Source organism: Xyrauchen texanus, chromosome 10 (assembly GCF_025860055.1).
Source record: "Xyrauchen texanus isolate HMW12.3.18 chromosome 10, RBS_HiC_50CHRs, whole genome shotgun sequence".
Taxonomy (NCBI): Eukaryota; Metazoa; Chordata; class Actinopteri; order Cypriniformes; family Catostomidae; genus Xyrauchen; species Xyrauchen texanus.
The window spans coordinates 28366351-28391818 of record NC_068285.1 but is presented as its reverse complement, the minus strand read 5'-3'; the positions used below and the strand labels follow the sequence as shown (position 1 = coordinate 28391818).

The 25468-nt window shown below is 39.4% G+C and overlaps 1 protein-coding gene across 1 annotated transcript in view; it reads left to right on the top strand.

The window, feature by feature from the left end:
• LOC127650710 (thrombospondin type-1 domain-containing protein 7A-like) overlaps window positions 1-24645 on the top strand; it is a 192103-nt gene extending 167458 nt beyond the window's left edge. Inside the window, exons 23-28 of the mRNA XM_052136306.1 lie at window positions 3470-3643; window positions 4106-4201; window positions 13655-13737; window positions 16184-16397; window positions 19282-19369; window positions 22814-24645. Coding sequence (XP_051992266.1) covers window positions 3470-3643; window positions 4106-4201; window positions 13655-13737; window positions 16184-16397; window positions 19282-19369; window positions 22814-22898 — 740 coding nt within the window. The 3' untranslated portion in view covers window positions 22899-24645. The remainder of the gene's footprint in view (window positions 1-3469; window positions 3644-4105; window positions 4202-13654; window positions 13738-16183; window positions 16398-19281; window positions 19370-22813) is intronic.
• Window positions 24646-25468: the final 823 nt, after the last annotated feature.

The window sequence follows — 25468 nt, the reverse complement described above, 5'->3', positions numbered from 1 at the left end:
ACTAAGTTGAGCATCTTAAAATTGCAAACAAATTAAATTGGATTCCCACAAAATATTACAGGTTCCAACTTCAAAATATTCTGCTTATTTCCAGTAATTACCTATTCTTTTGTTTTATCCACATTTACCACAAGTGAACTAAGCTGACACCACTCAAAAAGGGCTTTTATGTGCTCTTGGTATGAGCCATATCATCAGCAAAGACGAAAAGCCTTATTTCTAATTGGAAACTCATTAATATACAAAGAAAAGAGTAACGGTGATACAATTGCTCCTTGTGGGGCTCCTGTGTTTGCTATAATTGTTCTAGACATGTTGCCATTAACAACCACTCTTTGTGGATGTTTAGAAAGGAAATCTTTAATCCACCAAATAAGTCCCCCGTTAATCCTCAAATTAATCATAAGAATATGGATTTTCATTGTGTTAAATGCTGATGTAAAGTCTAAAAACAAAATCCTAGCGTAGTTTGTAGTTTGTTGTACATGTTCAGCAACTGAATTATATAAAGTTAACCCAGCATCATCAGTACCTCTAGCTTTTCTATATGCAAAGAACATCACTCACATAATTCATTAGATGTGTCATGATTACTCTTTCCATGCATTTTCCCAATACAGATGTGAGGGCAATGGGTCTAAAATCCTTGTCCTGTTTTTTTTGGTATGGGAATGACAGTAGATATTTTACATAAATTTGGTACTGTTTTTGCATTTATCAAAAGCTGGAATAGTTGAGTAAAAACCCCAGTCAATTGATAAATACAGTCTTTCAATACCCGCCCAGTCAGCCCATCAGGTCCAGGTGCCTTATTAGGGTTAATACAAGACAAACAGTACGCAATCTCATATTCTTCCAGGGTAATATTCTCATATAAAGGAATTTCAGAACAAACCCTATTAGATTCAGTATCAAACCTACTAAAAAATACATTTAAATCATCAGCAAAAGATGCATTATATGAAGGAGTGGTGTAAATTATCTTCCCCTTTCTTCCCATCATAACATTCAAACTCTCCCATGCCTGCTTTGCATTACCCTTAAAATAAAATACTTTAAATTTGATTCTTATATTCAAGTTTAGCACTTTTAATTTCCCCCCTAAGTTCTCTATTCTTCTCTCGAACTAATTCCTTATCACCCTTCATAAAGGCCTCACGTTTCTCATTAAGGCATATTTTAAGATCTTTAGTGAGCCACTTCTTATTATTTGGGTATATACATACTGTTTTGTTTTGAACACAATTGTTCTCACAAAAATTTAAACAAGACGTGATAGTGTATCATGAACATTGTCACATACATTAAAAAACAATTGCCAGTTGGTTTGGTCAAAGCAATCTCTCAAATGATCTTTGCTTTGCTCAGTCCACAGGTGTATGTACTTAACAACCGGTTTCTCCTGTTTCATCTTAGCCCGATATCTGGGGAATAAATGTACAATATTGTGGTCTGACTTCCCCAAGGAAGGGGGGCAAATAGCTTTATAACCATCAGAAATATTTCCAAAATGTGAGAAAGTCTAGATGGACAATCCACATATTGGTATAGAGCGGGTAGATAGAATGACAGATCACAAGAGTTCACATCCCCCAGAATAAATACTGTTTGTTCAGATGAACGGGCCAGTGCATCATTAAAACTTTCTGCTATTTTGGTCCTGGCTTTTTCATAGACCGGTCCAGGAACATATACTAAAATAATTGTTAACTCCCTAGGGAGATAAAAAGGTCTAAAAGACAGAGACAAAATTTCGAAATCCGGAGTGCACACTTGTTCATGTATTTGGAATTGAGTTGCCCATCTGTTATCCACATAGATACACAGACCTCCTCCAATAGCTTTATAACACGCAATTTCATCCCTGTCTGCTCTTATCATTGTATATCCACTTATGTCGATATCCTGGATTTCTTCTTTTAACCAGGTCTCCATAAAACATAATACATTACTTTGTCTAAAATCACTATCATACTTAACTTTCAATGATAGTTCCTCCATTTTACTTCGTAGGGACCGTACATTTGACAAGGTAATTACAGGCAAAGCGCGTCTGCAGCCTCTCCTTTTAACCCTTTGGCGCACCCCCACCTCTTGGTCCTCGTTTCTTCTCTCTTGCATATCCTTGTCCTGGATTTCCTAAGCAGGTCTTCACAATCCTCAGGCAATTCCACTTTCAGGCAGTTATTCCGTAAATGGGGGACTAATAACAGAAGTTCCTCCCGATTATACACGAGAATGCCACTCACGGCGTTCACCTCCATGCCGACTGCTGCTAGCCACATCACCATATGCGCCATCACCCAGTAAATAAAGCATCTAATTTTCATATTTTACGTACTAATTTTAGCACAGGAAAAATAAATAAATAAATAAACAAAACAAATAACACAAAACAATGAAGAAAAAACAAACAACAATACACAAGTGAAGCACTGGGTCAGCAGCAGAGCTGCGCCACAGTATTTATTATAACAGGAGCGATCCAATATTCCCGATCTCTCCACTGAGGAAATATTGTGATTTTCTAAGGTATGATACACTTATCACATTAATGGCTTAGACGATCAGGATGAACAACATATTTAAGCCACTTCAGGTAAACGTTTGATATTCTTTGAGAAAATATGTTATCTCAGAGCCTTATTTACAGGATCCGTAAATGCTTCAGGGTCAGCAGAGTTCCAGTTCCTTAGTTATTGTTTACATCCTTGAAATGGTCTATGGGACTTTAATAGAATATAATGGCATATACAGTATCGAAGGTTGGGGAACAGATATAAAAAATTTAAGAATTCACTTTAGGAGCATTTTTGACAAAAATGTTCAATATTTGGGGCATTTTTGTCACTTTCCATGGCATTTTAAACTGAGCCCTGGTTAATTTCTGGCCCTGCTCTTTGGATAGTGCTACATTTAACATTCTTAAATGATAAGCATCATAAAAATTGGAATTAATCTGACTTTGTGCACTACTTTACATCTGAATATTAATTCTAATGCAGTGTGCTCTTCGATAAATTATATTTTGTGTGACTTAAGCCATTGTCAGCTGTTCATACATAAATCAGCATTGCTGTTATAATACGACAGACTGTCCCACTTCAACCGAATTGATCCGGAGACCACATTCAAATTGATAACTAGAGGATTTGACTTTTGGCATTCTTAAAGGAATTTTTCACCCAAAATTGAAAATTCTGTCATCTATTACTCAGACTCATATTGTTCCAAACAATAAAACACACAGCTTTAAAATATGTATTCTTTGAATTGAGCCAAGAGGCCAGTATGTGACATTTCGATCCTCTATTGGTCACACATCCTCTCGTCGTACAGATTCGCAACATGGAACTAAATATTTTTGCACAACAAACTACAAAGCTGAACATTTTCGTTTTAGACCCAGTAACCTCTCTCAATGAATCACCCATTAATATTCTAACTGAGGTGTTTGTGTGTTCGGCAGGTGAGTGTTATCTGATGGACTGGACTGCATGGAGCCCATGTCAGCTGAGCTGTATCAGTGGGGACGATTTGGGATTTGGTTCTGTGCAGGTGCGTTCTCGTGCTGTTGTAGCTCAGGAACCCGAGAATCTTCTGCAGTGCCCAGAACAGGAATGGGAAGCGCGACCGTGTACAGGTGGGTCTGAAACAACCAGGGTCAGTCGAAAAATTTGACATATAGGCACAGAGCTGTGCAAAGGTCTTAAGGACATACGATCACAAAAAACATTTGTTTTAAGATGGTTATTTTATATCTTCTGCTTTAGTGTATCAATTTAGAAAAAACAAAGGAAATATCAATTTTAGATTTACAAACATTCCTTTTGCAGAGAAGTTTCAAAGGCATAAGATAGTCACACAAAAAGAAAATATATATATATATTTTTGTATGTATTTATTTATGTTTACTGCACTTTGCATGAAGTTGATTTATAAATAAAAAAGATGAATTGCTTTATTTATTTTTTTAAATCCTCACTATACAACGTTTGCACAATATAGAACTACCTAAAAGTAAAAAAAAAAAATAACAATAATATTTTTTTTTATATTTATCAGTGTGTCACTATCTACATAATTGTGTTTTATGTGTTTTAAGAGGGCCAGTGTTATGAGTACAAATGGATGACTGGTGCATGGAAAGGCTCATCTCGACAAGTATGGTGCCAGCGCTCAGATGGATTAAACGTCACAGGTGTGGATGTGTGTGCTCATTATGATCTCTCTAATCCTCTGAGGTCACATTTAAACTAATACGTTTTAGGTTAAATACATTTTCCAAAGAATGCAGTGCTAGAGAGTATTTACATTTTCGAAAATTCTCCGTTTCTGTGGAGGAAAACACCATTCCATTGTGGATGAGAGGAGTAAATGGGGCACAGTCAATGTGTTTTAATATGTTTTAGGATTAGAATAAATATACTTGCATCCATCTTTTTCAGCAATAAATAATTCTTAATCACTATTTCTGTCTTCTTTTCCAGTAAAAAATATATAAACATCCTTAAAATATGCTAATCTTATTTAATTGGGTAAAATACATTGATCATTCATTCAAAATTGGGTAAGATATCAAGACTTGTTTGGAGAGAATATTGAAGTCTATTTTTCAGCATAAACCTCAAACAATTTCCCAATAGGCCAAGAAAATATATTTATAGCTTATGCAATTTTGCTCAAGTAAATGTATATTATTTTGAGGATATTTTTAAGTGGAAAACAAGATAAAAATACTCATTGATAAAATTATTTTGATGAGTGTTGAAAAAATAAAGGACTCAAGTGCAGTTATGGATGCACTAGTTGGTAGAAACACAAATAAACTGCACTTTATCTGCTGTTGATGTACAGAGGTTCACTGGAAAACATTTTTATCACTGACAAAACTGTCAATATTCTCTCCACTGAATGAGTGTTTGATGAAAGACTGTAATTTGAGATAAAATTGACATCCTGTGCTGTCATTTCCAGTCAGAGCCAGGGAGGCTGACAAGTATGATGACTCCTCTTATACATCTGTATATACATCATAGAAATAATCTTTTAATCCCTGACAATGTCACACCCACAGTTTAATCCCATTCACCATCATGCCAGCTATCCTCCCATGTATGTCAATGTGTCTATGCATGTATTTCTATGTTTGCATACATCCATGTTTTGGCGCAAACGAGATATGTGAGGACAGCAGCATGCCTATGTTACTCATCCTTTTTAGAACCTCAATTTGAAAAAAATAAATAAATACATTTAAATATGAGATTTCATTTTGCTTTGAGATTTGTAATACCATACTTACACCAAATGCAGATTGGAATCATTCCCTTTGCCCTCCATACAATTTAAAGGTGTTTATTTGTCCTCTACACTGAGCCACCCAAACTGACCTCATTCCAGATGGCATGCATGAGTCTGGCCACTTTTGATTGGCCGATCAGTGCGGAAGCATTTCTAGTGCTATAACCAATCCCTTTGAAGCAACCTGATCCCCAGTTATGCATATCCATGAGTGACATTAAAGTGTGCAGCAGTATGAATATTCATCAAAGATGCTAATTAGTTAACATGTTCCTGCCATTGCTTACAGTTTGTGGTGCACCTTTAAAAGGAGACCAGTAGCTTTAGCTTCTTTCTAAAGGTAAAAATGTTACAGAATGGAACTTAAAGGCATATATATGGAAGTGACCACATTCACTTCCATTGTAAGTGTCTCACTATAACCTCGATAAAGAGAAGAATGGAAGAGTTAGTAATATTTTTTACAAATGCTTTCGATTGAGCTTAACTTGTATTAAACCTAGAATATATCAGAATTATCACCTGAGACATATGCTTAAAGGGATACCTTGAAGGTCACCAAACATGACCCTCAAGTTGTTCCAAACTTTTATGACTTTCTTCCGTAGAACAAAAAAGTTGATGACATAATTTAGATTTTTGGGCAAACTATCCCAAACTATCCCTATGCATGCCCAATTCCCAATGCGCTCTAGGTCCTCATGGTGGAGTGGTGACTCGCCTCAATCCGGGTGGCCGATAACAAATCTCAGTTGCCTCTACGTCTGAGACAGTCAGTCCTCGCATCTTATTACATGGCTTGTTGAGCATGTTACCGCGGAGACCTAGTGCATGTGGAGGCTTCACGCTATTCTCCGTGGCATCCACACCGAGAGCAAGAACCACATTATGGCGACCACGAGGAGGTTAACCCAAAGTGACTCTACCCACCCTAGCAACCGGGCCAATTGGTTGCTTAGGAAGCCAGACTCGAGTCAATCGAACTTGCGACTCCAGGTCTGGTAGTCAACATCTTTACTTTAAAGGTCTTAAAAATGACTTTCAATTTTCCTAGTTACACGCATGGTAACTAGGTTTCTGATTTAAACCAGCTACGTATGACACACCTAGTGTGAGTTGTCACCTTAACAATTGTCATTGTAACAGGCAGAAGCAGTGGAGGCTGCTCAATTTCACTTCTCTCATTGTTGATTGGATGTATTGATTCACCTCAGCTTATAGAAAATAAAACCCCTGCATTTGCCGCTGGCTGCTCATTCCAGTGGATTCCCACAGGCTATAGTTAGTAGAGAGGAAGATAGAAAGCGAGAGCGAGAAAGACATGCTTGCATACTTTAAGATCATATACATAGGCTTCCCAAGAAGATGATAATTTTTTAATTGTGTTCTACAGTGCCTAGATATTCATATGGGACTCAGGAGAAGAGAAGCCAATGTCTGCTCATAGTCAGTAAACCAACAGAAGAACAAAAGCTGTAGACGCCCGCGCCAAATACTGAAAGGTAGCTGTGGTGCATAAGCTCAAAAAATCATACTAAGGTCCAGAAGAGCTCTTTTTGTACTTTTGGGCCTCTCGATAAACAAAAAATATTTGAGACTTTTTATACACATTGTGTGCGAGCTTCCCCTCTCTTTTGGACCTTTGCTCATATAGTCAGAAATTCATATTATATACAGAAATAATGGTAATGTATCGATGTTCCCTGAGGTTTGCTTTTTTACTTTATAATAACTGCCTCATGCATATCAGTTAACTTGAGGCAGTAATTCAGAACTTGTATCATAATATGTCTGTCAGCTGAGCTTGAAGGGAAGGAAGACATGGAGTGAAACGTGCCTGGCACTGCTTTGCATTTCCAGAGAGAGAGAGAAAAAGAAAGACAGAAAGCGAGAAGCGAGACAAACAGAATGGAGAGTCTTTGATGCCTTTTTCCTCCAGGATAATACACTGTGTGTTTCCGTCAGCTAATTCCATTCAAAATTGAGCATCATGCCCTATGTCCTACTCCAAAGGGTTGAGCACTTTGAGTACACTGAAGGGTGCAGGGCATTACTTTCATATGTGCACATTTGGAACACACTACACAAAGCAATACATCGCTGGCACTTTATTTTAATCAGAATGTTACCTTAAAGGTTCAATCAGTACTTTTTTCCCTCATTGTAAAAGTTTCACTTCTAAAGCAATGAATAGTAATTTTGAAATGTATGAAATCTTGACAACTCATGTGAGATGAAGAGTTCAGTCATATCAGTAACCTAATAAAAGCTCTTTTATTATACATGGGACAGGGGCAGCCACGTTAGCATCACATGACCAGCTGAATACCACTCACTTAATCTCATTAACTGTCCTATAATTGGACACTTTTATGCATGGATGAATTTAATCCTATTTTACTGTTCATAGTGAATTTCTACAATGGCACTGGTAACTGTAAACTACTCTGTTTTAATAATGCAGCATCCAGGCCACTAGGTGTCAGTTTAAGCCAATGTAAGCCACTTCGACACACTTCAAAAAATTACTTCTTACATGGCAGTAAAACCCATGCTAATAAATGGTAAGACTGTAACAAATAAAACATTTGCATCAAATATAGCCTGATTGTGCCTTGAATTCAAATAGTGTGCACTGTCTAATTTAATGGTGCTGGGTAAAAACAAACAAACAAACAAACATTTATTAAGTACTCTATTAGGGATGCACTGCTACAAAATTTGTGTGCCGATACCGATATAAGATTATTTTATGCTACATTACCTTCTGTCAAGTCACTGATAATTAATTACACAACTTCGAAAGAAATGTAAAAAGCAGCTGTATTCATGTTCCCTTTACAAAAGGCTTCACTATGATGTTGCGCTGCTAAGCGCTACGGGGAACATCTTTCACTGTGAGCCGAGCTGAATAATGTGTGGAACACGTCAATGAACATTGACCGGAATTTATAGCCTCGGCTGATGTAATCATTAGATGCACCTGAGGCCAGGCTATAAATGCATACGTCACCAGGTGTCGTCAGAAACTCTTTTTTCAGAGCGATTCTGTTTCTGTGTTTCACACACCCTGTCAAAACTTTCTTTCCTCTGTTAGGAGTTAGAATCAGTTAGACAGTGTGCAGTGAACTTTGTTCTTTGTTCTCTTTTCTCTTCTGTTTAGAAAATATTATATATATATATTTCTAAAAAAGAGAGAATGACTGAAAGCCATAAGCGGTGCGTGTTCCCTCTTCTTGCTCTATAGCTGAAGACGACACACATCAGTTTTTGCTGTTTGTTTGGGAGCACGCTGCTCGCGTTGCAGCAGGGTGGGAGCGAGCACTGCGATTTGCTTTAACAGGCAGAGTGCGTCGTGCTCGCCTCGCTTGCTTCCGGGAGTCAGCACTCTCGAAAAGAAGATCGTTCGTGGGGCTCTTGCATGGTTTTGGCTGAGGAGCAAGAGACGGGTTGATCCCTTTCTCTCACTCTCTCCCCAAACCCAGCTGTTTCTTCACATGATCTCGACGCTTCTCGGATCATGAGGTGGATCGCTATTCTCTTCCCGCCTCCGAGCTTTCTGTCCGTGATAAAAAAATCTACGGAGGAATTGCTCGATGTTGTTACTCGTGCGGTTGCCAGATTGGTCTGGCCACGCGAAAAAGAGACCCCCAAACGCTCCAAATTAGGGGATAGATTTTATCTTCCAGTCTAAGAAAGGGAACGCCTCATGGGTTCCTTCCCTTCTTTGATAAACCTCCATTAAGAGCTTTTTCGCTCATGGAGAACCCCTAAAAAAAAAAAAAAAAAAAAAATATATATATATATATATATATATATATATATATATATATATATATATATATATATATATATATATATATATATATATATATATATTTTCTTCCCGTGTTCACATACCCTTGACGTCATTATATTCGACTGTCGTGGGTGCTGAGGCACGGCGGTATTCAGTGATGCCGCCGGTCGAAGAGACACTTGCGGGCTATCTCTTGCTGGGCTCGGCATCGTCACTTAAGAAGCCCTCTCTCCCCTCAAAGCCTTGTAAGACAACCTCCACTTTAGTGGGAAGGGCTTATCAAGCAGCAGGTCAGGCTGGTGCTGCTCTGCACACTATGCTGCTCTGCACACTATGCTGTTCCTCCCAGTTGGGTGTTTTTCGCTGTTCCTGCATTTTATTCAGGACTCGAAACACTCGACAACCCCTCAACAGGAAGTGTTAAAATATAATACCCATCTCAGAGATCCTGGCAGCGTGGGAACTTCTGCCGGATATATTATTTTCTGTGGGTCTTATAAGGGCGTCAGGATTTAATTCACTCGCCGCTTTTCCGTGTTTCAATGGCATGTTCTCACTACCGTGAACCGGATTTCTTTTTATGTAAAAAAAAAAAATATGTAACTCAATCTCCTGGTTAAAGGGGCCATGGTATGTGTTCCCCTTCCAGAGAGAGAGTTAGGTTATTACACTAAATACTTCCCATTTCCCATGGAGGGTGAGGGGTGGCGTCTGGCTTAGAGCTTAAAGCTTGAACTACCCATGGGTGTTCAAGTCCAAGATGATGCCTGTCAAGACGGTCGTGTCTCAAGCCCTACAACTCGTTTGGCTGGTCACCATTGATCTTATGACGCACTTCTATACTTCATTTAGAAGTTCTGCCACAACATGGAAAGTTCCTGAGGTTCACTTCCGGGGGCGAAGTCTTCCAGGGTCAGGTTCTTTCACTCAGCCTAGCCCTTTTTACCTGCACATTCACAATGCATGATGTAGCGCTGGCTCTGGGGCATCTGCATTCTGAATTATGTAGACGACTGGCTGATCCTAGTGCAGTTCCAGGAACTGGCAGTTCAGCACAGGGACATCGTCTTAGCTCATCTGTTTCTCTGGGGTTGAGGCTCAACGCCAAGAAAAGCATCCTCTCTCCCACTCAGAACACTGTCTATCGGGGCATCGTATGGAGTTCAATCTCAATGCGGGCACAACTGTCTCCCGCTAGGATTGAGTCCATTTAGATCACCCTGAGCAAAGTCAGGCTAGGTCAAGGTTGCACTGTTATCAGTATCAATGATTTCCAGGTCTCAGGGCGAATGCGTCCACAGTGATCCCTCTGGACCTTCTGCTCAAGAGACCGTTTTTGTTGTGGCCAAAAGCCAGGGGATTTCTTCCAAGGGCCAAAACCCCTAGGCTAAATAGGGTTACGCGCCTCAGGCTTCGTTCCCTTTCTATGTGGTTCAGACCCCGGTTTTCTGCCTTGGGTCCCACTCTAGGTGTGTCTTGTTGTCGCAGGCTGCTAACGACAGACGCCTCCCTGATGGGCGGGGTAGCGGCCTTAAGTGGTCGTCCAGCTTAAGGGGATAGGAGGGTCATCAGCTCGGTTGTCACAGTCTCTGTCTCGGGTTGATGGCTGTATTTCTGGCCCTGAAATACCTCCTCCTGAGGCTGCCATGTCTTGGTGCGGGTGGACAATGCAGCGGTAGCCTCTTACATAAATCATCAAGGAGACCCACGTTCTTGTCAGCTGTATTTCTGACACGTTGGGTTCTCCTTAGGGCCCAGGGCAAGCTCCTGTCACTCAGGTCAGTTATATCCCTGGATGCCCGTATATGGGAGCAGATTTACGGTCCATACCAACGGGGGAGTTAAGAACTCCACCCTAAGTTAGTAGTTGCCCAGAGTTCGCCAGCAAGGGTTTTTGCCTCTTACTGATAGCACCGCGCTGGCTGAACAGGGCTTGGTTCTCTGAGCTAATCTCTTCCCTCGACGGCTCGCCTTTGGAGATGCCGAACAGGAAGGATCTTCTGTCTCAGGCACAGGGCAATGTTTCATCCCTGCCCAAATTGTGGAATCTTTCATGTTTGGCCCCTAAGGGTACCAACTGAGGGACACAGGGCTCTCTCCTGAGGTTATCGAGACCTTTTAAATGCCGGGCTTTTTCCACTTGGAACAAGTTTGGGTGAGATCTTAGGGCAGAAGAGGACCTCTTCGCCTCTATGAATAGAGCAATGTCTCCTCTACTTCTCCCTGAAATCACCCAGCCCCCTTGGGTCTGGACGTTAAAACACATACATGACCCAGAATGCGTCTGTATGCGTTTCTCTCCCCGGTTTCTCTGCTCCCGGGAGTCTTGGCAATGTTCACCAGCAAGGGTCTTGCCTCCTATTAATGGCGCTGCGCTGGCTAAACAGGATATGGTTCTCGGAGTTAATATCTCTCCTCGACGGCTCGCCTTGGGCCTGTAGGGTACCAACTGAGGTTCACAGGGCTTTCTCCTGAAGTTATCGAGACCATTGCAAGCGCTAGGGCTCCCTCACTTGGAACTGATCTGGGTAGATTTTACAGGGCAGAAGAGGACCTCTTCGCCTCTGTTGATAGCGCAATGTCTCCTCTACTTCTCCCCGAGTCACCCAGTCCCCCTCCCTTGGGGGTGCTGATCGTGGTGGCGCATACATGGCACAAATGCGCCTGCATGCGTTTCCTTCTAATAAGTTCAAATTACAGAACCAGCTAACTGCCAGTTTGCTTCAGTTCTGGATTTTCTGTGGAAAGAACTGTCAGCGGGCACTTGCCTCGCCACTGCCAGGTTCTACGTGGCTTCCACTTCGGTTTGCCATGCCTTGGTGGGCGGGGTGCCCTCTAAGAGGCATCCTTGCTAGGACCTCTTCATAGGGTAAGACCCCCCTTTTTAAAACCTCTAGAGTCAGCGTTTGGTAGACTTCTGACTCTCAAGATGGTTTTTCATATGGCAATTACGTCTCTAAGGAGACTTGGGTACCTACAGGCTCTGTCTCTTTTGCCGGCCTGTTTTGAGTTGCCCTAGGTAGGACCAAGAGCATTCTTTGCACCCTCACCCTGACTACCTGCCCAAGGTGCCTTTCTCGACCCTTGGCCAGTCATTCTCTAATCCTTCTGCTCCCTGCCGTTTGTAATGCCGGAGCAGCTAAAGACTAGTCAGACTTTGTCCAGTCTGTGCCCTTCAGAATTATGTCCACCGCATTTGCTAGTGGCGTAAAGTCAGGGCAGCAGTTCTTCACTTTGAAGCCGTGACCGGGTTGTCACTTTGGGTGAGGGACCTTACTGCCCGGGCCTACGAGGCGCGCGTTCAAGCTTCGCCAGTAGGTTTAAGGGCGCACTCTTCCAGAGGGCTCTCATCCTCTAAAGCCTTGGCTAGAGGTCTCCCTCTGCAGCAAGTTTGCGGTGCGGCAGGTTGGTCCTCTCCGCGCACATTCATTAAACTTTTATAGTTTAGATGCTTTGCTACTCTGGGCTCTTATGCCCTTGAGTCGACATCTCAGCTCATGCCTGAACAAGTTTGTGATGCGGCAGGCTGGTCCTCTCCGCTCACATTCATCAGTTTTTATGACAAGTTTGTGATGCGATAGGGTTCTCTTCGCACACATTCATCAAACTTTATGGGTTAGACGCTTTGCTACTCTGGGCTCTTATGCCCTTGAGTCGACATCTCGGCTCATGCCTGAACAAGTTTGTGATGCGGCAGGCTGGTCCTCTCCGCTCACATTCATCAGTTTTTATGACAAGTTTGTGTTGCGATAGGGTTCTCTTCACACACATTCATCGAACGTTGTGGGTTAGATGCTTTGCTACTCTGGGCTCTTATGCCCTTGAGTTGACATCTCAAGCTCATGTCTGAGACCTCTCGCGTTTTTGTGAGTACTCTGTTTTCCATGCTTTTTTGAGTAACTGGTAACTTACAAAAAGTACATTATTAGCTCACATTTTGTGAATTCTAAATAGCCTCTTGTTAGGCTCACATTAAATTGGCCATATATATGTGTGTGTGTATGTTTGTTTGTTCTTAATTGAATTCTGAATGATGAAGCATTTTAGTTGAAGCAGCCTTTGCTTAAAGTTGACCAAACTCATTGTATTCCTTGCTGTGTGGAGTTTTGAGGAGTATTATCAAATTAGTTGATTTAAAAGTTTACCGGTAACTCAACTTTGTGAAATTCTAGCATGGTAAAGCTTGCAACTTTGCTGTTATTTTCACCCAATTCAAAGTAATTCCACACAAGAGATATTTTCTTTCAAAAGCTGCATGCGTTATAATCAGCCCATGTCCGATAGTGCAGATAGTTACTTTAATTGTCTGATACTGATGATTGACCGATACATCAGTGCATTGCTAGTAAATATGTAAGGAATTTTTCCAGTGATATTCGTAGGGCGTCATGTGATCATTAACTGAAAATACTCTTCTCTAATGATCATGTGGAAAGATCCCCTTTTCACAGTCCCCTTAAAGTGCACACCAAGGTCTTTCAGAATTCACCCTGTATGTCATTTCTCTTCCTTCCTGTCTATGTAGCTGAACTTTGACCTTTTACCCTGCAGGTGGATGCCCATTGACAGGCGAGCCAGTGGCAGACAGATCATGTGACCCGGCCTGTGACAAACCTCGCTCATACTGCACTGAGGTTAGTTTGTATGCACGTTTATGTATGGATGCTGGCTGATGTGTGTACTGAGATTCAGGCAGACAACAAACATGAATATCTTGTTCTCATGGATATTCAGTGCAGTAGATTAAGACATAGTGCAGGGATGCTTAATGGGAAGATCTGAAATATGAGAACCAAGAAGCACAGCCTGTTGTACACAGGTTATAATAGGAGGATCTGATATCTCCTCATCAGCTTTTAAAAGGAAAACTAAATCTGCAAGTTTGCCATCAAATTAAATGGAAAAATACAGGTTTAAGTGCAGCTCAGTTTTTTTGCTGACAGATATAAGAGTGTTAGTGCTATGCATGGACTTAGGAAACCAATTATATCAAGCATACTGTGACCAGTGTCAGATAATATTAGAACCAGTCGCATTGCAAGCCCAAAGAAACACCTTAGGGAAGACAAGTCAGTATTACTCAAGAGCTTTATATTATTAAGCGTAACAGTGCTGTTTTGTTGTTTTTGGTTGGGGGGTTTACAAAATTGTGCCCAGAAATGAGTAAAATATGACAAACGTTCACACCACAAGCACACTGAATTTGACATTTTCAAATCCAATCTTGGCCACTGTAATATGTGGAAATAAATCGGATACGTGATCTGATTTTATCCAGTATGCCTTCAGTGTAAACAGCCAGGCTGGATTCAATGTGATTTTTTTTGTGATCTTTTTTTCAATCTAACTCTAAGCCATTTGTGTGCTTTTACCCCTTTATATGCAGTTCTTTTACATAGAAATAAAATAAAATGATAGGCTTCAAGAGTTCAGTTCAGCTATTTGTTCGGATTGCACCTAAATATTAAAATATGCTCATTAAACTATACAGAGGTAGATTTATGTAAAAGTGCACTTCACTCGTGTCACTCTCACAGAAAACTGTTCAAACTGTATCAAAACGCCAATGCAAGCAAGTCAATGTAAATCTGAAATAATCATAAATAACTCTTCATAACTAAATTCCATATATGTTACAGTGCACTTTTTTTATTCTGCTGCTTCTGAGATTTTATGAGTGTTTCACTTGCAAGTAATATTACATTCTTAAACAGCGAATACAATTCCACCATACACCTGCAAATTACATCAGAGCTTCAAGAAGTATTTCTCCATCACTTGCGGATGTAATATTATACTATGTAGTAATTATGATATGCTTTATATTTAAAAATAGAAGTATATGGTATGTTCCATTTACAGTATATATAATTTATTTTTATCACATGTAAATGTGTTTAAGTGTTTCTATTCTTATACAAACATCTTTGGATTAACTTATTCTAAGTTCTTACAAGTACAGTATCAATATGTTTATGGGTTTTTTAGCACATCCTCATCCTTTGAAGATCGTCATCTGGTGTGCTCTCCCCCATTGCATATTATTTGCACTGTATGAGATAATTATGAGCGTATCAGAATCCGGCCACACACTGTGTATTGAAACACTTCATTGTGGCTCTAAACTACATACATTCATATCAGATCTTTTTGCTGCATCCTTCCCCACTATCTTGCACCCACCATTTAAGATGCAAATTACTTGTGCATTCCGAGTTAACAGTGAGTGTGCCAATCACACAAGCCTTCAGGCCCAGAGAAAGGCGAATCTCATGCAGACCCAAATGTATTGTCAGTGAAAGAACGCATGCTGTGATGTATCTTGTCAGCAGCCCTGCAAGAACATGGACTCATGGCTTTGGAGAATCTTTAGCATTCTCATAATCCTCTGATGTTTTTCAGAACCAGGAAACACACTAAAATAGCCCAGAAGAAAGAGCTAAGGTATCTTTGATATCATTACTAGATGGAACACAAATATTCTTAGCATCCAACAGAGCTATTAAAGAGAGAAAAGAACAACATGACACTGGTAGAGAGAAAGCTAACACCAGTGATTGCAGGAGACTTAAACTGAATTAAATTAGCAGCTGTTTAGAGGAAAAGGGATTGCCACAAATAGAAATCTGGCATCAAAAGCATCATGCCTCTTCAATCTTAGGGGACACATGCCTCCTTCAATGTTTGAGACAAGCAGCTTTTGAATGCGACTTCAAAATAATTAAAAATAAAATGTATTTTCGATAATTAAGTTACATACATTTTGTAACAACGTTTTTTAAATGCAGTGGCCAAAAAATTATTCACATCAGGTCAGTCTGTTCAATCAATTTAGCCACCCTCATGTTGTTTGAATTTTGTATGCCTTTTTTTTCCTGTGGAACACAAAAGGAGTTCTTATCAAAAAAGTCAAAGCTGCTCTTAAATATCTTAAATGTCAATAAAACTTTAGATCCTTAGACTTAGACAGTACAGTTTTTGTTCTACACAAGCTAGACAAGCATACAATGTTTGCCTGATATACAGTATACAGAGAGTTTAATGGTTTTGTGTAATTGGTGCAATGGCTCCCCCTGAAAGGCTGGCATATGCGGCTGTGAAGAGGGTTATACTGAGGTCATGACATCAGATGGAGTGCTGGATCAATGCACGGTCATACCAGTGCTTGAGATCCCCACTGCCGGAGACAGCAAGGCTGATGTGAAGACGATTAGAGCCCTGAACCCCACCCAGCCCACCGCCAACCTGCCAGGTCGCTCTGGTCGCACCTGGTTCCTGCAACCCTTCGGACCTGGTAAGTTTGTGGAAAGGCCATGTTTGAAATTATTTGCACAGGCCCTTTACAAGCATTTAAAGATGCTATAAAGAGACTACATAGAGACTAATATTTGACACTAGCTACTGCTAACCATTTTTACTCACAACAAATGTTTTTTTTTTACCTTGCTAAATGTATTCAAATGACACAATCAGTCAAAAGTCTGAACACACTGACGAAATTTGTGTTTCTCATGATCTTAAAAACCTTTTGTTCTTAAAGCTGATGCAGAAATGCTGTCAATTAGTTTTGTAGACTATGTATGAATTTGTTAACACAGAACATTTTTTAAAGCTGAAGTATGTACATTTTTATGTGTTATAATACTTTCTTATATCCCAGCTTAATATGCAGTGACAACTATAGGTGCATTTTCTCAAAAACTGGAAACACTGTGTCTCTGTGGCACTATAAAATTCCTGTTTGTTTTCAATTAGCAGTTGCAGGTGAGGGGTGTATTCAGAAAGCTTTTTTGAAAACTTTTTTTATTTTTGCAATTCCGTTCAGTGGGGCAAGTGATGCAAAAATTGTATACTTCAGCTTTAAGAACAAATAATAATAATAATTTAAAAAAACTTCCTATTTGGATGAGAATGACAAGAGTGTGCAAATGGTGGCTACTTTGAAGAAACTATAAGATAGATTAGAATTTTTTACATTTGAAATTGGATATTTTAACATTTGTTTGGTCACAGCATGATTCCGAGAGTTTAAACTACTATTCTAAAAGGCTAGAAATTATCTAGTAGCCTATATAGTAGCCTAATAGAAAGATTGTATCCAAACTGTTGACTGGTTGTGTGCAAAACGTTTTGGTATACACACTGATCAGCCACAACATTAAACCCACTGACAGGTGAAGTGAATAACATTAGTTACAATGGCATCTGTCAAGAGGTGAGATATATTAGGCAGCAAGTGAACAGTCAGTTCGTGAATTTCATGTGTTGGAAGCAGGAAAAATGGGCAAGCATAAGGATCTGAGTGACTCTGACAAGGGTCAAATTGTGATGGCTAGATGACTTGGTCAGAGCATCTCTAAATCTGCAGGTATTGTGGGGTGTTTCCTGTATGCAATGTTTAGTACCTACCAAAAGTAGTCCAAGGAAGGACAACCGGTGAACTGGTGACAGGGTCATGGGCACCCAAGGATCATTGATGCACGTGGGGAACCAAGGCTAAGGTTTGGTCTGATCCCACAGAAGAGCTACTGTAGCACAAATTGCTGAAAAACGTAATGTTGGCCATGATAGAAAGGTGTCAGAACACACAGCACATCGCAGCTTGCTGCATATGGGGACGTGTAGCTGCAGACCGCTCGGAGTGCCCATTCTGACCTGTCTACCACCGAACTTTCAGAACTGGACCATGGAGCAATGGAAGAAGGTGGCCTGGTCTGATGAATCATATTTTCTTTTAGATCATTCTCTTTTGGGACAGTGTGGTTTGTCTGTGTGGTTTACCTGGGGAAGAGATTGCAGCTGGATGCACAATAGGAAGAAGCCAGGCCGGCTGAGGCAGTGTGATGCTCTGCTGGGAAACCTTGGATCCTGGCATTCATGTGGATGTCACATAGACACATACCACCTACCTAAAGATTGTTGCAGACCACGTACACTCCTTCATGGCAACTGTGTTCCCTGATGGCAGTGACCTCTTTCTACAGGATAATGCGCCTGCCACACTGCAAAAATTCAGGAATGGTTTGAAGAACATGACAAAGAGTTCAAGGTGTTGACTTGGCCACCAAATTCCCCAGATCTCGATCCGATTGAGCTGGACCCACAAGTCCAATCCATGGAGCGTCCACCTCGGAACTTACAGAACTTAAAAGATCTGCTGCCAACATATTGGTGCCAGATACCACAGGACACCCTCAGAGATCTTATGCAGTCCATGCCTCAAAGGATCAGAGCTGTTTTGCATCACGAGGGCGACCTACACGATATAAGGCAGGTGGTTTTAATGTTGTGGCTGATCGAATATAAATATATTGAAAACAAGTAAATGTTTTTCCAGCAGATAGTAGAGAATAGTTTACATTAAAGGGTTAGTTCAGACAGAAATGAAAATTCACTCATCCTTTACTTACACTCATGCCATCCCAGATGTGTATGACTTTCTTTCTTCTGCATAGCACAAGCAAAGATTTTTAGAAGAATATCTCAGCTCTGTAGGCCCACACAATACAATTAAATGGTGATAAAACTTATAAGCTCCAAAAGGCACATAAAAGCAGCATAAAAGTAATCCATTCGACTACAGTAGTTTAATCCATGTCTTCTGAAATGATACAATCAATTTTGGGTAAAAACAGACCAAAAATATAACTCTTTTTCACTTTATTCCTTGCCATTTCAGTCTCTAGGCACAATCATGATTTCAAGCTTGATTACACTTCCTAGTGCTTGACACTGCAGATTTATTGATGGTGCTAGGAAGTGTAATCAAGCTTAAAATCACGATCAGCAAGGAGACTGCTCTTCAAAATTTATAGTGAAAAAAGGAGTTGTATTTTGGTCTTTTCGATTCAATCCCATTACAAGACATGGATTAAACCACTGGCTTCGTGTGGACTACTTTTGTGCTTCCTATATGTGATTTTTGGAGTTTAAAAATTTAGGTCACCATTCACTTGCATTGTATATACACTAACAAAGCTAAGATTTTCTTCTGAAAATCTTTGTTTTTGTTCTGCAGAAGAAAGAAAGTCTTAGATGGCATGAGGGTGAGTAAATGATGAGAGAATTTAAATTTTATTGGTGAGCTATTCCTTTAAGTAATGTTTGTTGCCTTTGCTGTGATAAGGTAGAAATGCAGCTGTGTGTGTACTTGTGTTGATGTGTGTGTACCTGCACAGATGGCAAACTGAAGACCTGGGTTTATGGTGTGGCAGCTGGAGCTTTTGTACTGCTTGTGTTCATTGTCTCTATGACTTACTTAGCCTGGTAAGAATTCGTTTTTTTTATATATATAACAACAAACAAGATATTATTTTAATTCCTTCCATAACTCATCTGCTATATTATTTAAATTGTATTCATCATTTATTTAAAGTTAATTTCCTTTGCATGTGTCACTCTGTTTCCATTTGACTTTTTCTTTCATTTGTTACCTTAACCCAATATCTGTCAGTTTTTGTATGCTGGCCCGGCGCTCCCCTCTGAGCCCGGACCCGTCCATGTCCTCTGTGGTTTGGGTCAGACCCAACGACCAAGAGTTGAAATATACCTGCCCTGAATGTCAGCACATTGAGAGTCAGATCAACTAGAGCTCTCAGCTCAGTCCCCTCCCATGTGGCCTTGTCCTGTGGCCATTCATGTCCTTCAAACATGCCTTCTCACTGTCACATGTGACTATCTGACTATGTGGAGCTGTTTGGAGGAGGTGAGCAGGTTGTTCAACAGTTAGAAATGGAGTTGTAGTTCAGAGGTCTAGCTCTATGGCGGTGTATTTCCTTAATATATTATTATTATTATTTTTGTTGTTTTTTTTTTTTTTTTTTTTTTTGTTATATTAACATATGTCTGTTTAATTTGAGCAGTTTTTATCAGAAGTTAGCCAGGTGCCCAATATATAGGCCAATTTCTATGATCACACTGCCCTCTGATGGTAAGTTAGAGCATAGCCATGATCATCCTCATTGAAGGCTTTTGTTTTTGTTTTGTGTTCTTCTTATCATACAACATAGATACACATTCAAATACATGCAGATTATTTCACTTCATCTCATATTATTGCTTCACCCATTAAATTACATTAGTTGTTCTAATAGTTTATTACGTACTACATTTGAAATCTTGGCACTGGGGTTTAGAGGATGTTGTATTCACATGTGTCCCTAACTCTGTGCCACATGTGTCCCACACTCTGTGTCTCTTTACCACAGTACTCCCTAAGGTAAGTCTAAGATAGAGTTCTTAGTGGGCTGGAAAATGCTGCTGGCTACTTCCTTATTGCCTTTATAGCTATAGCATATGCTATGCTTCCTTCCATAAATCAGCATGGCAGCTAATGACTAATCAGCTAACCAGTTTATCATCTTTTTAATTCCATAACAAATTTCCTCATTGGCATACTTAATATGATATTTTTTAACCTTCAAATAATGCAGCTTTAAGCAGCATAAGGTGGTTTGGGAGTCTCCCAAAACTGATAAGGTTAGTCTGTTTTGCTGTTTTAGAGGGTTGTGGGCACTTTTTGTCTGACCAGGTCAGGAGGAGACCAACTAAAGCAGCTAAAACCAGAAAGCTAAAACCAAAGCAGCCTAGGCTAGTTTAAGTTTTTTCTTTTCTTATTTATATATATATATATATATATATAAACAAGTTGGTCACAGAAAAAAAAATCCACAGGAAGTGGCGAAGTCACGCAGTCATAGACGGACAGACATGATAATTTACATTGCTGGTCCATGTGGTAATTAATTATGTCGGGCAGGAAATCCAAAGTGTGGGATCATTTCAAGTGGGCAAGAAGGTGACCCCAAGAAGGTGACATGCAAACTCATTTATTTGATGAATATAAAACAGAAAAGAAATGTCTCTCTTTGGCGTAAGCCCCGTCTGGCGGTCCGAAGTTGTAGTACTAGGAACCGTCATATCCTGCCGGAGATAGGAGGCAGGGGCGAGGAGCCTACCCCCGTACAGGATGGGACTCAACTGGTGGTGGTGGTTGCTGTGTTAGCACACTGAAACATCAATGTGATAGATTGTGAGCAGACTTATAAAGCAATGTCTTACATGTGATTGGTTAGGGGTTACCTAGCAAATGGTGTAATGATGTACAGCTGTAGTCTTCCAGCTAAAACTACGCTGTGCTTACATTTTCATTTCTGATGCCCTTCAAAAAACATAGATGTAAGTAATTAAATTAATATCATAATTGTGCGACAACTAGATTAGACAAATAGCTTAAACTAAGAACTACTTGTTGACTAGGAAGATATTTGGTAAGGGGCAACCCTTTTTTACATACACCTTTCAAAATACATTTAAACTCAGTTTTTCACAATTCCTGACATTTAATCTTAGAAAACCTTCCCTTCAGTTAGGATCACTACTTTATTTTAAGAATGTGAAATGTCAGAATAATAGCAGAGAGAACTATTTATATAGGCTATTAATTATTTCATCACATTCCCAGTGGGTCAGAAGTTTACATACACTTTGCTAGTATTTGGTAGCTTTGCCTTTCAATTGTTTAACTTTGGTCAAATGTTCCACAAGCTTCTCACAATAAGTTGCTGGAATTTTGGCCCATTCCTCCAGACAGAACTGGTGTAACTGAGTCAGGTTTTTAGGCTCCTTGCTTGCACACACTTTTTCAGTTCTGCCCGCAAATGTTCTATCGGATTGAGGTCAGGGCTTTGTGATGGCCACTCCAATACCTTGACTTTGTTGTCCTTAAGCCATTTTGCCACAACTTTGGAGGTATGCTTGGGGTCATTGTTCATTTGGAAGAACCATTTGCGACTGAGCTTTAACTTCCTGGCTGATGTCTTGAGATGTTGCTTCAATATATCCACATAATTTTCCTTCCCCATGATACCATATATCCATGATACCATATATTTAAGTGCACCAGTCCCTCCTGCAGCAAAGCACCCCAACATGATGCTGCCACCCCCATGCTTCACAGTTGGGATGGTGTTCTTTGGCTTGCAAGCCTCACCATTTTTCCTCCAAACATAATGATGGTCACTATGGCCAAATAGTTCAATTTTTTGTTTCATTAGACCAGATGATATTCCAAAATATTATTGTGAGAACCTTGTGGAAGGCTACCCAAAATATTTGAAAGCACAATTGAAAGGCAATGCTACCAAATACTATGTAAACTTCTGACCCACTGTGAATGTGATTAAAGAATTAAAAGCTTAAATAAATAATTATCTCTACTATTATTCTGAAATTTTACATTATTAAAATAAAGTAGTGATCCTAACTGACCTAAGACAGTGAATGTTGTTTTATGATTAAATATCAGAAATTGTGTTTAAATGTATTTGGCTAAGGTGTATGTAAACTTCTGACTTCAACTGTGTGTGTGTGTGTATATATATATATATATATATATATATATATTAGTATATATATATATATATATATATATATATATATAGCAGGGATAGTAGTGTAAGCGATACTAGATTCATCTATGGCATGAGAACTAGCCTTTTACTAAAGCATGGAATGCATGGAAGTCTAACGACACCAAAAGCCCTATTTTGTTTAAATACACGCATTTTGCAGAGGTAACAAATTGTATTTATCTAATTGTTTAAAGAAAATATTACAGATCTTTAGTAGATGTATGTGTAGGGAAACAACCTTGCAATCTTATTGTATCTGCAGCAAAGGTTCATTGGATTTTTCTTTTTTCCTCCACAGCAAAAAGCCAAAGAAGCCCCAGAGAAGACAGATGAACAGACTCAAGCCTCTGACTCTGGCTTATGATGGTGATGCTGACATGTAGCTTACCCGCATCTGCTTGTACTAGAGATACCCGCATCCCTCCACAGTTGGCTACCGGTTCAAAGCCTCAAACAAAGAGACTCACGCAAACTTATGGACTGCTTTTTATAAGACGCTCTTGGAACCTCAGTGAGACTCTGTTCATGTTTATATGATATTTCTCCCTCCTCCTTTTTTACGTTCAAGTTTATACTTTCTTTCACGAGAGCCTTCACAGATTCTGGTCTTCTTTAGGAAGTCTGCCTTCACCTGTCTGCCATCTTTCTATATAAACTTGTCTGTCAGGAGGAAAGTTGCAGGACCCTTTTAAATAGAGACGTGTTTGCTGAGAAAGCACAAAATATGCCCTTCTCTTTTATATCACACTTCTTGTCAGTTTCTGCAGTGTTTTGACTGTTGATGCTGAGACAGACATTGTAGGTAGCTGTTGGGACAAGTCATTTTCAAACAACTTAAATACACAATTTTGCATTTTCAGCCCTGAAATATGCTTGAATTTCTGCTGGATCCTTCTCCGCATCAATATTTTGTGGTAAGAAGGATTGAAATGAGCAGATTATATGGGCCTCTAGCACCCCCATAAACACTCTGGCCTGCCTTTCCCCTTCTCTGTATTCAGGCTCCATTTTGCACTATATTAGTGCAGCATGAACATTTACTTATATTGCATTGCCATATAAAGCTGCCTCTCCTGAAACAAGATGATGTACATTCTTGTGCTAGAACTGTTTATTATAAAGAGAGAGAGAGTAAAAAGTAGCCCTTTTACTTCTGACGAAGCTCACCAATGTTTTTTTTATACATACTTGTTTACTGGTTTCCTCTTGTTTGTGATAATGGGGCACAGTTGAAAAGATTCATTGTGGACTCAACAAAACCCCCTGTTGTATGTACAGTTACAATCAGAGATGTGTTGCTTTCTTTGCCTGATTGACTTAATGTGTATTATCCAATGGTTCTTTTCACCTTAGAGATCTGGGTTGGTGAAGTTTTCCATGTCTTTCTTCTTGGATTCAAAGGGCTCTGTGTTCACAGTCTTTAAACAGTATGATGTTTGCTTTTAAGTATTGGTCATCCTTCTGTGTCTATGTAAAGCTATTCTGTTTGCAATCTATCTACCATGTCTACCTAACACAACAACGGTGTGCAAATCTAGATCAGCTACTCTACAAAAACCAAAGCTCTGATATTCAAAGATTCAGTTTGGCAGTATTATCTCTGGTTTAAAATAACTGAGGTTTAAAATGTCTCATTAACTCATAACATTAAGTTTGATCAAACTCTTATGGTTTGTGATTGCACATTACATGTTTGTAATGTTCAATTTTGAAAGGAATAGGGAAAGAAAATAAAAAGGTTAAAATAATCACACCAGGAAAACATGAAAGTGCATGTTGTACATCAACAGGTTTGGCTAAGAAGATGATATGTGGATTCAGATGTGACTGAAACAGCCATCAGTGTCACCAACCAACAAAACAATTGGTTAAAAAGCACAAATAAGTAGATTAGGGCCAATATTCCCAGAAACCATATCTACAGTGAATGAACTATGGGCACTATTGATCTCTAAAGGCATATCATGAAATTTACTTTCAATTATCTACAATGGGTGAAAGTAATGTTTGCTTATGTATATGTTAATATTTGTTTTGTTAATTTGTAAATACATAAATTATCTATTATTTAATGATTTCTTTAGTTATATATAGATTTGTTCATTTATTTTTTACTTTACAAAGTGTTTAGGATAAACCTCTCGAAGTGTGTGTGTGTGTGTGTGTGTGTGTGTGTGTGTGTGTGTGTGTGTGTGTGTAGAGAGAGAGAGAGAGAGAGAGAGAGAGAGAGAGAGAGATACTGATGTTACTGATCTTCGTTGGGGTGAACCAGGTTACTGTGTGAAAATGTTGCTTTCTTTTCCTACAGGTTGTTTATACTGTATGTGTCTGATGAATTGCTGATAATAAACAAGAAAAACATTGCTGTATATGCGGCTGATTTCATTCGTTTAATTACAACTTGTCTGTTGCATTGTCTGAATCAATAAAAAATCAATTAACTTAACCTTGAATGTGACATAGAGGATAGTGTGTCTAAAACAGAAAATATATTTGATTTCCTTAAGATAAAAGGGATTTTCTTTCAGATCAACTCACTGTCAACTCCAAGCCAAAGAGAGAGAATATGTCTTTTCCAAAACAGAAGCATTGCATCTGCACATGTGTAAGTTTGGCAAAGAAAATCAAATAGACAATGATATAAAACTTATATTGTGAAAACTGGAAGGTGCTTTATGAAACCCTCTCTGAAGCCTACAAGGGTTTTTCATTTTAGCTAAGATGTGTAAATATATAGATGTGGTAAGCCTGTAGAATGCTGACACTGGCATGCACTTACTGTAGTTGACAGTTGCATTTTTGACTGGAAGGACAATGAGGCTGTGAGGGTTGTTTAAATCAGCTGTACTGTTGTTTAAAGTGTTTTAAATTGTTCAACTAACAATCTGAAACAAATTGAACAACACTGAAAAAATAAAATAATAATAAATAGATGTGATGTGATATTATATGA